This window comes from Crinia signifera, chromosome 11, assembly GCF_055691185.1.
Source record: "Crinia signifera chromosome 11, ASM5569118v1, whole genome shotgun sequence".
Taxonomy (NCBI): Eukaryota; Metazoa; Chordata; class Amphibia; order Anura; family Myobatrachidae; genus Crinia; species Crinia signifera.
The window spans coordinates 109,870,772-109,886,003 of record NC_139227.1 but is presented as its reverse complement, the minus strand read 5'-3'; the positions used below and the strand labels follow the sequence as shown (position 1 = coordinate 109,886,003).

Here is a 15,232-nt window from a genome sequence, read left to right as displayed (position 1 = left end):
TACTGCACCGTATATATAACACATGGTGGGGATAGAACCCATGACCTCAGCGCTGTGAGGCAGTAATGCTAACCATTACACAATGGTTCTTATCTGCCGTCAAATTCTATGTTTCTATGCTCTTTACACCCAGATAACTTTAGTTGCATAAAGTCAGGAATGCAACCAGCAATTTTCTATATTTACTAAAGCTTCTAGAATATAATGAAGTAATGGTTGTGAAGTAATCCGACACTTGGTGAAAAATCAAACCCTGCTTTACGTGAAGATTAATAATGCTCCGATTTAATGTTTACAGTGATCTCAGCAGAAATTCAATCAGCCGGATTCACAATGAAGCTTTCACCACTCTCACAGCGACATCTAAACTGTAAGTGACCTATCAAACGGAACATTCTCATCCACCAGAACTGCTGTACAGATAATCTCCCTCCCCCACCCCCTCCATTCTGTGTTTCTTTGTATGCTAAGAAGCTTTACCTCCTAAAAGTACTTAATAAGATCATAGACCCTTAGGGTAATTACCAGAAATCAACGTAATTTACCATTAAAATAACAACCGTGCTTTGAAAAGTACATTGTAGTCAGATTAAGATTTTTGTGGTGATATTAGAGATGTCAAGTTGCAAAATCAATATTGTGCGAGCAAAGTATTATAAACTGTGGTTACTGAACACGAAAATACAGATGTCTGGCGCCCAGTCGTCAAAATTGTGCTAGGACGCAAAGTTGAATGAATTGCCCGTTAATATTATGCAGCCTTAGGTTATTTCTAAAAAAAAGGTTGATCTCTCTTTATCATGTTGATATTTTTCAGAGACCTGAGTTTTAATCAGCTGAAAACCTTTCCAACTGGAGGACTTCAGGCCTTGATGCAGCTGAAACTCACCGGGAATCCTGCATTCAAAGATTCACTCTCAGCGAAGGACTTCCCCAAACTCCAGTAAGTCATCGCAACACATAAATGTTTCAACAAAATCTTTTATATAGATTGGTTCCGGTAGAGTTGACTTCACTTAAATGATCTTGCAAGACTCTTGTAGACTTCTGATCCATACAATGCGGTTTTGGGGAATTTGTTATTTGGAGAAATATATCTAATGTATGCTGAATTGCATTTAAAAATGATCCAACTTGAGTGTCTACCTGCTTCTTTAAATTGTATTGCAGTACTAGCTGATGTTGACTTAATTTAGAGTTGGGGATGAGTTTAGTATTTCGGCAAACAGGAAGCCGGCAGTTACCATACCAACGCTGGAATGCTGACATTGATGACCATGCTGGTGCCATAATGGAAGCCTGTCGGGAGTGGTTAGTGAAGTGTTAGGCTGGGGGGGTAGGATAGGTTTAGGCTGTGGAAAGAAATAATTAGGCATAGGGTGCGGTGCCAAGGGGGTTAGGTATAGGCTGCGGGTAAGTGACAGGTGTTTACTCTCCTGGGGCTAGACAAATTCAAAGTGTGATAGGGGAAACTCTAAATAGAACTCTGAACACATGAGTCTGCAGTGGCATGTTGTTAACCCAAGTCCCATTTTACTCTAAATCAGGCCCTAAGACTGTAATCGAGGGCACTCAAGGGTTATGCATGTGCGCATGTAGTAATTAAAGGATTTCATGCCTTTTTTTGTAACTATTTGGATCTTCCCAAAAGACCCCATATACATGGATATAATTTTATGGGCATTGTACTTATGGCGATTGTATCCTCCTTTGTACTCCAGGTCAGTGTCCGTTCCATACGCTTATCAGTGTTGTGCATTTTCTGCTTGTGACTCCTACATAACCTCAACTGTTGAAGAAGATGCATCAAAGTATCAGAAACTACTGATGGACCATGAGAAAGGTATTCACATTAAAATCAAAAGATCATTGAGCCAGACAACCATACTGGAAATAGGACAATTAACTAAGTGCTACTACAGACAGTACAAGACTACAAAACTCACATATTGGGCATTACAACATGATCTAGAAGGGAAACCTTACAGATAACGAGATAATGATTCATTCTTTTAGCTGAAGACCAGATAGAAATATTGCACTTGTCCGATCAATCTGACTGTAAACTAGACAAACAAGTTGCACCTAGCTGCAGGTCATTACAGCTTGTGAATGTTCCAAGGTGAAGTTCATGACATTCAATGAATGTGAAGACCACCTAGCACAGAAGATCCACCTCAAATAAAAACTATTTAATGAACTCTACTTTACATTATCTTTAAGTTCCAATAATAGACGTGTATTGGTTATATGACTAGTATCAAGACATTGGTAGTGCTTTCTATTGTCAACACAATAAAAAGGAACTTAATATACAGACGCAACTGAAAGCACAATATTAAATTGTTGTACATAAGTGAAAGACAATACAAGGAAAACAATAGTAATAATATTCTTACATCGCTTTGATACTCAGTAGGTTACTTTTAAAGCTTAGCAAGTAATATCAGGTGGACGCCTTCAGAATATCTATTGAGGATAGTTTAACCCCTTCACGACATTTGACGTATATATACGTCATGGCCGGGAAGTACTTCCCGACCGTTGACGTATATATACGTCATGGCTTAAAACTGTCACTGCGTCTAGAGACGCAGTGACAGAGGGACGATGTCTGCTGTCCCTGACAGCAGACATGTCCGTGCATGCCCAGGGGGGGCGGCGATGCCGCCCCCCCGTCGGCGATCGCTGTGATTGGCTGTTCATTGTGAACAGCCATTCACAGCGTTTTCTGTGTCACCGGCGAATAACGTTCGCCGGTGACACGGGATCGGAGGTGATTGGTGCTGTAAAGTACAGCACCAATCACCGCGGGGTGTAAGGGTGACACTGGTGTCACCCCACCTCACCCCTCCCGCCCCCAAAGGCCGTGATTGGTTCGTCGGACCGACGGACCAATCACAGCCATGGAGGGGGGTTTAAACTAACGGTGACTGCACTGCAGACGCCATTCCGGTCTGGAATAGCGTGCAGTGCGGTCACCGTGCCCAGCTGCCGCCTATACTGACCAGAACCCATCCAAAATACTTACCTGATCATTGATATTGCTTATGCTTGTGACATCTTGTGACATCTTGTGACATCCTGTGACATCTTGTGCTGCTGCGATTTATTAGATAGAGAGAGAGTTAGAGAGAGAGAGATAGAGAGAGATAGAGAGAGATAGAGAGGCCTAGTGCTATATTTTGTGCTGCTGCAGTGTGATAGAGCTATAGATAGAGAGATAGAGAGAGAGAGATAGAGAGAGAGATAGTGACAGATTGTGCTATATATTTTTTATATAACTGAAAGAGATAGAGAGAGATAGAGAGAGATAGAGAGGCCTAGTGCTATATTTTGTGCTGCTGCAGTGTGATAGAGCTATAGATAGATAGAGAGAGATAGAGAGAGAGAGATAGAGAGATAGTGACAGATTGTGCTATATATTTTTTATATAACTGACTGCTGCCCCCCCTTTTGTGCTGATCAGTATAAATTAACTGATCAGCAACTTTTTGGGGGCGCAGGTTTTTTTTTATATATAGATATACCTGTCAGTGCTGCTGCTGCAGTGTCATAGAGTGATAGATAGTGAGAGATAGAGAGAGATAGTGACAGAGAGTGCTAAATTTTGTGTCTGCTGCCCCCGCCTTTTGTGCTGATCACTATATCTGAGGTGATCAGCAACTTTTTGGGGGTACAGAGGTTTTTTTTTTTATATATACCTGTCAGTACCACCAAAGGTTGTGCACCTGCTGCCCCTCACTGGTAATCAGTGTCGCATCACTGATCACCTTTTTTTATTTTTTGTGAGTGCTGTGGGGTCTTTTTTACATTTTTTTTTTTTACACACACTGTGATTTTGTGTGTGTCCTGTGGCCACTGTGCGCTGATCAGTGACGTACATCACTGATCAGCTTTTTCGGCACAGGGTTGATCTATTTTTTTTTTTTTTTTGGATCAAATTCCTGTTGCCTTTGAGCGCTGTTCAGTGACGGACGTTACTGACCAACATCTGTGCTCAATTTTTGGCGCAGGACCTTTTTTTTTTTTTTTAACCCCTTCCATTTTTTTTTTTTAACCCCTTCCATTTTTTTTTTTTAACCCCTTCCATTTTTTTTTTTTTTAACCCCTTCCATTTTTTTTTTTTTTTGAACCCTTCAATTTTTTTTTTTTTGTATTTTTTTTTTTCTGCACTACATACACACTACACACTACATACCCCCCGGGTTGAAATAAAGTTTGTACCCCCCCCCTACACTATACACGTGTTGAAACATTTCACTACCAGTAACACAAAAATATAAATGGCATCCCAAATGTCATCCCAAATGTCGTCCCAGTCATCCAGGAGAATGTATTCGGTGGAGGAGGCATATGCCATGCTTGCCTCTGACTCTGACACAGCCAGTGAGGCAAGCGGGGAATTTGAAGGATTTGTCTTAAGCTCCTCTTCCTCCTCTGATGATGAGGGACCCCCTCAAAGACGCCCCCGTAGAGCAGCTGAGACCCCCCCCCCAATAATTGATCTCGTATGGACCCCACCACCAGACAATTTTGAGCCCCAGGTTCCTGAGTTTTTGGCCATCCCAGGAATCCAATTTGATTCAACAGGTCTCAGAGAAATTGACTTTTTCAAATTATTTTTCTCTGATGATTTTATAAATTTAATGGTGGACCAAACTAATTTATATGCCCAGCAGTTTATTGCTCAAAACCCCACGTCATCATTTGCTAGGTGGACCCCTGTAGATGCAGTAGAGATGATGACGTTTTGGGGTCTGGTGTTACATATGGGCATAGTAAAAAAGCCACAAATTAGGCAATATTGGAGTACAGATGTTCTGTACAGCACCCCATTTCACCGTATGGCCATGCCCCGGGCTCGTTTTGAGGCAATCCATAAATTTATACATTACACCGATAATGCACAGTGCCCACCCAGAGATGATCCCACCTTTGACAGGCTATTCAAAGTCAGGCCGGTCATTGATCATTTCAGTGCCAAATTTGCAGAGCTATACATCCCTGATAAATGTATTAGTATCGACGAGTCCCTTATACATTTTAAAGGAAGGGTTAAATTCCGCCAGTACCTTCCCAGTAAGAGGGCAAGGTATGGCATAAAAATGTATAAGCTGTGTGAAAGCACCACAGGGTACACCCACAAGTTTAGGGTATATGAAGGGAAGGATTCAAGAATTGAACCGCCAGAATGCCCCCCCTCCCTCGTAGGTGTTAGTGGAAAAATTGTCTGGGATTTAGTGCACCCCTTCCTGGATAAAGGTTATCACCTCTATGTGGATAACTTTTACACCAGCATCCCCCTGTTTAAGGCCCTTGGTTCAAGAGGTACAGCAGCTTGCGGTACTGTGCGCAAGAACCAAAGAGGCCTCCCCAAAACGCACATTGCCCAAGTACTAAGAAGGGGTGAAAGCAGGGGAATATGCACCGAAAATATGTTGTTGGTCAAATATAAGGACAAGAGGGATGTCCTTATACTGACAACAATTCATGGAGACAGTACCACCTCCATCCCTGTACGAGGTACCAGTACCCACACCTCAAAACCAAATTGTATCCTAGATTACAATAAGTACATGGGCGGAGTGGATCTTTCAGATCAGGTACTGAAGCCGTACAGTGCCCTGCGGAAAACAAATATCTGGTACAAGAAGCTGGCCGTGTATATCATCTAGATGGCACTGTATAACGCTTACGTGCTATTCCGTTCTACCGGCCAGAGGGGGACATTTATGCACTTTCAAGAGGAAGTCATAAAGGGCCTAGTATTTGGGAACCAGCAGGCAGAGGGCCCCAGTACTTCTAGTACTGGCCCCCGTATTGTACCAGGGCAGCATTTTCCCAACGAAATCCCCTCCACTGCAAGAAAGGGCAGGACACAAAAAAGGTGCAAAGTTTGCTATAAAAAGGGAATAAGAAAGGAAACTATTTTCCACTGTGAAACTTGCCCCGACAAACCCGGCCTATGTATGAAGGAGTGTTTCAAAATATACCACACATCTATGGATTATTAGGTTCATCATTTCACCGTGCTTCGGGGGTATTGCTAATGCCATATAGCACCCACCATTCATTCCACCAGAATCTGAGCTGCAAAATCCAAAAATCACTCCTTCCCTTCTGAGTCCTGCCATGCACCCAACTGGTATTTTTTGGTCACATGTGAGGCATTGCCGTACTCGGGAGAAATTGGGGCACAGACTTTGGGGTGCTTTGTCTCCTTCATTCCTTGTGAAAATGAAAAATTTTGAGCCAGAACTGCATTTTTGTGTAAAAAAAATGTAATTTTTCATTTTCACAGCCCAGTTGTACCACAATTGGTGAAACCCCTGGGGGTTTGAAATGTACACTATACCCCTAGATGAATTCCCTGAGGGGTGTACTTTGCAAAATGGGGTGACTTGTGGGGGGGTTCCACTGTATTGGTAATGCAACATAGCACCCACCATTCATTCCCCCAAAATCTGTGCTCCAAAATCCAAAAATCACTCCTTCCCTTCTGAGTCCTGCCATGCGCCCAACTGGTATTTTTTGGTCACATGTGAGGCATTGCCGTACTCGGGAGAAATTGGGGCACAGACTTTGGGGTGCTTTGTCTCCTTCATTCCTTGTGAAAATGAAAAATTTTGAGCCAGAACTGCATTTTTGTGTAAAAAAAATGTAATTTTTCATTTTCACAGCCCAGTTGTACCACAATTGGTGAAACCCCTGGGGGTTTGAAATGTACACTATACCCCTAGATGAATTCCCTGAGGGTTGTACTTTGCAAAATGGGGTGACTTGTGGGGGGGTTCCACTGTATTGGTAATGCAACATAGCACCCACCATTCATTCCACCAAAATCTGTGCTGCAAAATCCAAAAATCACTCCTTCCCTTCTGAGTCCTGCCATGCGCCCAACTGGTATTTTTTGGTCACATGTGAGGCATTGCCGTACTCGGGAGAAATTGGGGCACAGATTTTGGGGTGCTTTTTCTCCTTCATACCTTCTGAAAATGAAAAATTTTGAGCCAGAACTGCATTTTTGTGTAAAAAAATGTAATTTTTCATTTTCACTGCCCACTTGTATCAAAATTGGTGAAACCCCTGGGGGTTTGAAATGTACACTATACCCCTAGATGAATTCCCTGAGGGGTGTACTTTGCAAAATGGGGTGACTTGTGGGGGGGTTCCACTGTATTGGTGCTTGGGGGGTCTTGCTAATGCGACATAGCACCCACCAAAATTCCACCAGAATCTGAGCTGCAAAATCCAAAAATCACTCCTTCCCTTCTGAGTCCTGCCATGCACCCAACTGGTATTTTTTGGTCACATGTGAGGCATTGCCGTACTCGGGAGAAATTGGGGCACAGATTTTGGGGTGCTTTTTCTCCTTCATACCTTCTGAAAATGAAAAATTTTGAGCCAGAACTGCATTTTTGTGTAAAAAAATGTAATTTTTCATTTTCACTGCCCACTTGTATCAAAATTGGTGAAACCCCTGGGGGTTTGAAATGTACACTATACCCCTAGATGAATTCCCTGAGGGGTGTACTTTGCAAAATGGGGTGACTTGTGGGGGGGTTCCACTGTATTGGTGCTTGGGGGGTCTTGCTAATGTGACATAGCACCCACCAAAATTCCACCAGAATCTGAGCTGCAAAATCCAAAAATCACTCCTTCCCTTCTGAGTCCTGCCATGCGCCCAACTGGTATTTTTTGGTCACATGTGAGGCATTGCTGTACTCGGGAGAAATTGGGGCACAGATTTTGGGGTGCTTTTTCTCCTTCATACCTTCTGAAAATGAAAAATTTTGAGCCAGAACTGCATTTTTGTGTAAAAAAATGTAATTTTTCATTTTCACTGCCCACTTGTATCAAAATTGGTGAAACCCCTGGGGGTTTGAAATGTACACTATACCCCTAGATGAATTCCCTGAGGGGTGTACTTTGCTAAATGGGGTGACTTGTGGGGGGGTTCCACTGTATTGGTGCAACATAGCACCCACCATTCATTCCACCAAAATCTGTGCTGCAAAATCCAAAAAACACTCCTTCCCTTCTGAGTCCTGCCATGCACCCAACTGGTATTTTTTGGTCACATGTGAGGCATTGCCGTACTCGGGAGAAATTGGGGCACAGATTTTGGGGTGCTTTTTCTCCTTCATACCTTGTGAAAATGAAAAATTTTGAGCCAGAACTGCATGTTTGTGTAAAAAAATGTAATTTTCCATTTTCACATCCCAGTTGTACCAAAATTGGTGAAACCCCTGGGGGTTTGAAATGTACACTATACCCCTAGATGAATTCCCTGAGGGGTGTAGATTGCAAAATGGGGTGACTTGTGGGGGAGGTTCCTAACTTTTAGCACTTATGGTGCCTAGAAACCTACATGGTGCCTAAAAAAAAATCTCATAAAAAGGAGGCTCCAAAATCAAGTAGGTGCTCCTTCTATTATGAAGCCTGTGGTTTGGTCAACGTGCACACTAGGGCCACATATAGGATATTTTTGAAAACAAAAGAATTGGGGGAATCAATTTTTAGTCACATTTCTCTAGTAAAATCTACTGTATTCGTTAGAAAAATGTATTAAAATTGAAACTCTGCAAAAAATAAGAAATTTTGAAATTTCACCTACACTTTGTTTTAATTCCTGTGAAACACCTAAAGGGTTAACAAACTTCCAAAATGCTGTTTTGAATACTGTGAGGGGTGCAGTTTTTGAAATGGCATCATTTATGGGGGTGTCTCACATACAAGTCCCTCAAAGTCACATCAGAACTGAACTGATCCCTAAAAAAATCAGTGTTTGAAATTTTCTTGAAAATTTGAGAATTTGCTATTCATATTGTAAGCCTCCTAGTGTCCAAAAAAATTAAAAGGAAGTTGAAATAATGATGGAAACATAAAGTAGACATATGGTCTATGTTAGTTATTAACTATTTTGAGTGGTATGATTATTTGTCTCACAAGCAGAAAATTTAACATTTTGCAAATTGCTAAATTTTCCATTTTTTCACGATATTTTGGTATTTTTCACAAAAAAACACAGACTGTATCGACCCAAATTTACCACTAACTTGAAGTACAATGTGTCACGAGAAAACAATCTCAAAATCACTGGGATAAGTAAAAGCAAAAAAAAGTTATCCCCACTTAAGTGAGACATGTCAGATTTGAAAAAAAGGGCTCTGTCATGAAGGCACAAACTGGCTCTGTCATGAAGGGGTTAATATCTCTAGTGGCTGATGTAGATCATTACAAAACACCAGGATAATAAAGTTGAGTTACTCGGCTGTTTCTACTGAAATAATTTTTAGGCTTTGAGAGATTTTATTTATTTATGACCAGTTTCTTATATAGCGCACACATATTCTGCAGCACTGTACAGAGAATATTTGAACATTCACATCAGTCCCTGCCCCAGTGGAGCTTACAATCTATATTTCTAACCACATGTACAAGCACACACAGACATTCTAGGGTTAATTTGCCTATCAGTATATTTTTGGATTGTGGGAGGAATCGGGAGTACCCGGAGTAAACCCACGCGAGTACAGGGAGAATATACAAACTCTACACAGTTAGGGCCATGGTGGTATTCTAACCCATGACCTCAGTGCTGTGAGACAGTAATGCTAACCATTACACCGTCCGTACTGCCCGGCATATTAAGATCATTCATAGCCAGTAGCATAATAAGACACCCCTTAACCCGCTATATTTGAAAATATGGATGCCAGTAAGTGGTCATCTTGGGACAGTCCCACCAGATGTGAGCAGCTGTAGCTGGTGAGAGACCATATGCTGTGTACACACGGTGAGATTTGACATTAGATTTTACATATATAGTCAAAATCGCATACAGATCGCACAGGGTTTTTACCTTGCGATCCCGTGACAGCACAAATCAAAACCCAGATAGACAGGGCAGCAATGACTATATGGTGCAAATCTAATGCAGATTGTATGTATTGTATGTAACTAGTACAGAGTTAGCAAAGATTGCATAGCACTCGAATCTTAAGTCGAATGGCAAAGTACACACCATTAAACGTGTTTTGGTGACTCTAGTACAGTTTGTGAAGCACACAGACATTTGTAGTCTATGTATGTAACAGAAGTATTTGGTTCCCACTTGTTTGAATAAGAGGCATTCCTCCCATTGCTTTTCGTGGATGTGTAAGTTGAACATAGGATACTGGAGGGATTGACTCATAATGGTATCACAGTATCTATTGCTATATGGTTGTAATATAGGGGCAAATGTATTAAGCCTTAACAAGAGATAAATGCAAGGGTGAGAAGGAGAGCTAAACGTCCAGCCAATCACCTGCCAACTGCCATGTTACAGCCTGTGTTTGAAAAAAGTCAGTAAGGAGCTGATTGGCTGGACGTTTATCTCTCTTTATATCTCTTGTTAAGGCTTAATACATTTGCCCCAATGTATGTAATTGGTTCTTTTTGCACTTCAAAGGGAGAGACTGTAACCTACTCACGCTTTTTATAGTTAAGTCAAATACAGTTTAAAGGGCTGAAAAGCAATGGATACTGTAGTATGTTTTAATGGTGCCTCTTCTATCTCAGGAGCCATTGAAGATTACATGATCACAGAAGATGAAAAAGACCATGTGCCAACTGTTGTTCACTGCAGTCCATCCACAGGTAACTGTTCCTAAACTTCAGTATTTTGTGTCCGTGGATGTTTAATCCTGTTGTTGATAGTTTCCTAAAGTGCATGGTAGGTTCATGCCTGGATTTGTACAGCATAGCTAACGAGCCCCCAATCAGTATACCGTATAGGATCTCGGTCCAGCATGGAAACACATGCATTAGGAACATCTCATATCGGTCATTCCAGCACCCTGAACCTTTCAACGCCTGTGCCGTTCCTCTCTCATGCCTGGGGTGTCGCTGTTGTGTTGGTGCTTCCAGTACAGTATGGTTTGTATTGAGATAAAGGCCACAATGTGATAAACCTCACAGTAGACAGCGACACCCCTGGCAGGAAAGAGGAACTGCATGAGTTTTGAAAGGTGCATGGTGCTAGAATGAACACTACACTTCTAGTAATTCCCACTATGTTGAGTAGTATAATTGCATTGGGTCCTGTTTTGGAGATAGATCTAACTTAAAACTCCATTATTGGTTTGTCACTAGCCCTTACCGTAATCTGTTAACTCTTGGTCGTTTTAATTACTCTCGTTAATTTGAATTAATAATGATCTTTTTATGTGCCTAAAATGTTTGATTTATGAACTGACCTGTGATTTCGTTCTTCTATCTCCCTTTCAGGTGCTTTTAAACCCTGTGAGTTCCTGCTTGGCAGCTGGATGATTCGTCTCACTGTTTGGTTCATCTTCCTGCTAGCTCTGATCTTCAACATCATTGTCCTCATGACCATGTTTGCTTCCTGTTCACCATTGTCCTCCTCCAAACTCTTCATAGGGCTCATATCGGTCTCCAATCTCTTCATGGGCATTTATACCGGCATTTTGACTGTACTGGACACAGCCTCTTGGGGAAAGTTTGCGGAGTTTGGCATCTGGTGGGAAACTGGCAGTGGATGTAAGGTGGCAGGGTTTCTTGCAATTTTCTCTTCGGAGAGTGCCATTTTCTTCTTAACCTTGGCAGCCATTGAACGGAGCTTGTCGGCAAAGGATATAATTAAGAAGGAAAAAAGCCAGCATTTAAAGAAATTTCAGATCGCTTCAGTTCTTGCTCTGCTTCTGGCTATAGCAGCGGGTTGCTTGCCTTTATTCCATGTTGGGGAATTTTCCTCCTCTCCCCTCTGTTTGCCTTTCCCAACAGGAGAAACCCCCTCTTTGGGCTTCACGGTTACCCTGGTTCTCCTGAACTCATTGGCGTTTTTGGTGATGGTCATAACCTATACTAAACTGTACTGCACTTTGGAGAAAGAAGATCTCTCGGAAAGCACAGAGTCCAGTATGATCAAGCACGTTGCTTGGTTAATCTTCACCAACTGCATCTTCTTCTGTCCAGTCGCCTTCTTCTCATTTGCACCACTCATCACGGCAATTTCCATCACTCCTGAGATCATGAAATCAGTGACTTTAATATTTTTCCCATTGCCAGCCTGCCTCAACCCTGTACTGTACGTTTTCTTTAACCCCAAATTTAAGGAAGACTGGAAGCTGTTGAGGTGGTACTTGACCAAGAGAAATGGCTCTGTTGCCGTTGCAACCAATGCACAAAGGGGATGTGTGACCCAAGATTTTTATTACGACTTTGGAATGTATTCCCATTTGCAAGGTAACTTTTCAATGTGTGACTACTGCGAGTCAGTTCTCCTAAAGAATCCTCTGCCTTGTAAACACTTAATAAAGTCTCACAGCTGCCCTGCCTTGGCGGTTGTGCCCTGCCACCGGTCAGAAAACTACTGGTCGGACTTTGGTACTCAGTCTGCCCACTCAGATTGTGCAGACGAGGAAGATTCCTTTGTATCGGACAGCTCGGACCAGGTCCAAGCCTGCGGCCGAGCCTGCTTCTATCAGAGCCGTGGGTTTCCCTTGGTACGTTACGCATATAACATACCGAGAATGAAAGACTGAGGATGTACAGATGGACATATTTGTAATGAATCTATCATTTGTCAGAAAGCACAAATCATTAATGACTTATCGGCAAAGGAAGCACTTTTGTAAGCAAGTCACTTATAAGAAGGGAAGTGGACGGATGACTTTAGGACTCTCAACTGAGAACTTTTTGTTGTCCATGGGACCGTGTGTTTTTGAGCTGACAAGTTCTTTACGCCGTTTTATGCCTCTGCGGGAGACAAAAGGTTAAAGACTGACTGTCTGATAATTTGTAAACCAAAATTTTACCTACATATGTTTTATGTTTGTCCGTATCCTCATCCATGTAACTCTGTGCCTGCTTTCTTTTTATATGATGTACTGTCCTTTTATGTTGTTTTTGTATGTTCTCTAGGTCGGTCACCTGTAGGTTTTGACGGAATGTCATTAGATGAAGACAGTTGTTGATTTTTTTTTTGCAGCAAAATAACTTGTGTATTTAGTGACTCAGGATAACTAACTGCAGGGCCTAGAAGGGATTTTGTTCTGAAATGTCAGTCATCCTAAGTATGTCCGATCTGGTTTTACTGTAGAAGAATTCAGCTGTGACGGATGCTGCCCTGCCCTGAGTATAGTAGATGACCTATGGGAGTGAGCTTGCTTTAGACAAACTGTACAGTACAGTGCCAAGCATGCGGGAATCCGTGGCCGCTACACATGGAACATTGTGCGCGCATAGCGCTAAAACAGCTTCTGCAGTTGCATACATTAAAGAAGCGCAAGTGTGAGCTGTTTATAAATACGAAACGTGATGTCAAGCAGTCAGGTGAGAGACCTAATCACACTTCCAGTATTATGTTATGCACTCAAACTTAAAAGGCATAAGTAGTTTGGTTAAAAAACGACATCCTGAGTTTATCGACATATTACATTTGATTTAATATTCAATTTAATTTTAGTTTTTCATAACTAGCCTGGTGGCCAAATAAGCAACGGCAAGGCATGATGGGACTTGCAGTTTCACAACGGCTGGAGGGCCATAGTTTGAACTTGACTGGTGTAAGCAGACCCTTCTCTAATCATCTGGAATTTGCTGCTGCTGCGTCCGTGGACATTAGTGAGCTGAGTAATACCCCTTTCAGACATACTACCTGGGATTTTAAACTGGTACAATCCCGGGTTTTCAAAAATCCTGGGTCCATTGCAGGTGCAGGTGAAAAATCCCGGGATTTTTGGTTATGTCTGAAAGGGGTGTAAGCCATTTTTAACGCAGTGCTCACGGTATCAGCGTTGTACACAAACCTCCAAGTTGGGGAGGTGGCCTAGTACATAAATGTTGGCTGAAAATTATTAGTAAGTTGTTTCCTTTAAGTCCTCATTAACTAGAACAGAAATTTGTGCCATTTTGGACCAATTCTGAATTCTTGGCTTGAAGGATTTGCATTCTTAAATAAATAACTTCTAACCATAATGATCATTTCATGGCACAAAATAATTAACTCCTCAATCTAACACGCCTTTTATCAATTTAAATACAAACAGGGCTTACATTGCTAATATGTTTTTTTTTTTTTTGCCCTAGATTATCAATAATGTTCACAAATTAATTTAGAGCACTTGACTGCCAAATATTTTTTTATTTTTTTTCTGGTCAAGCTTTTTAAATCTTTGGAAGTTAAATCAATGTTGGATAGAATTTTTTTTTTATTTTTTTAAAACCATACTTTAGATTCTTTAACTCTCTAACCTGGTAATTACAGGGGAATGTTTGTTAGGTTGCCTGTTCATATAGCTGTTGAATGTTATTAATCAACGTACACACAAAGCACAATTTGTCAAACGTGTTCCCCTGCCATAGCCTCCTCCCCGCTCCTTCCACCCTTTCAGAAACATTCCGGTTTTAACATTGAAGCTAGATTGAAGTTTTACAAATTAAGCTGTATATAGTGAGCATATTTTTTGTATCTTTGTATTGTAAATTATTTGATAGAGTACAAGGTTGGGTTGTATAGCTTCAGTTTATTTTGTTAATTAAAGCTACCTCCTAAAACTATATTGGCTGCCAGTAGCAGAATAAATTGGTTTATATACTTATTTTTCCCCCCTTGCATTGTAAATAAGCTCTTTTGTACATAGCCGCTGTAATAAAACAAAGTTGTATATTACTGATGGGAGATTTCTGTGTTATTGTTTTTTGTAAATTTGGTATGATTTTTTATTTTTTTTATTTTATAAATGAAAAATGCATTATTTGTGTTTTTGGTATTGAGAATTATTTATATAATGTGCAAACTCTCAAGAATTGCGCTAAAGATAAGGATAAATGCACGGTCGCCTATAACACTTGGCCTTCTACAATCGAATTCTCCACACAATAGTGTTATATGGCGCCCTTACATAGGTAAAAAGGTATTCCCTGTCTTTCCTTATTTTACCAATCTATACTCAATAGAAATTTTAAATGTACAGCATTTATTAAAATATAAACATTAAAACAAACTTTTCTTAGCAAAATCTTCTTTTTAGGAGTTTTATCCATAGATTGTGGATGATATCATAAGCCTGATGCGTTTCGTCTCTTTAAGAGACTTCATCAGGGGTGAAACCATTTTTGTACCAATCTGGGAATGTCTTTATTACAAAGTTAAACCAGACAAGTCTTCTCAATTTATTTTGGTGCTCCAGGAGATTTTATAGATTTCTCTCTGTAATAA

The 15,232-nt window shown here is 41.0% G+C and overlaps 1 protein-coding gene across 1 annotated transcript in view; it reads left to right on the top strand.

Annotated features, from left to right (window-relative positions):
• Positions 1–14,683, top strand: part of LGR4 (leucine rich repeat containing G protein-coupled receptor 4) — a 107,521-nt gene extending 92,838 nt beyond the window's left edge. The window contains exons 14-18 of the mRNA XM_083164215.1: positions 299–370; positions 818–943; positions 1,722–1,843; positions 10,570–10,647; positions 11,278–14,683. Coding sequence (XP_083020341.1) covers positions 299–370; positions 818–943; positions 1,722–1,843; positions 10,570–10,647; positions 11,278–12,554 — 1,675 coding nt within the window. The 3' untranslated portion in view covers positions 12,555–14,683. The remainder of the gene's footprint in view (positions 1–298; positions 371–817; positions 944–1,721; positions 1,844–10,569; positions 10,648–11,277) is intronic.
• Positions 14,684–15,232: the final 549 nt, after the last annotated feature.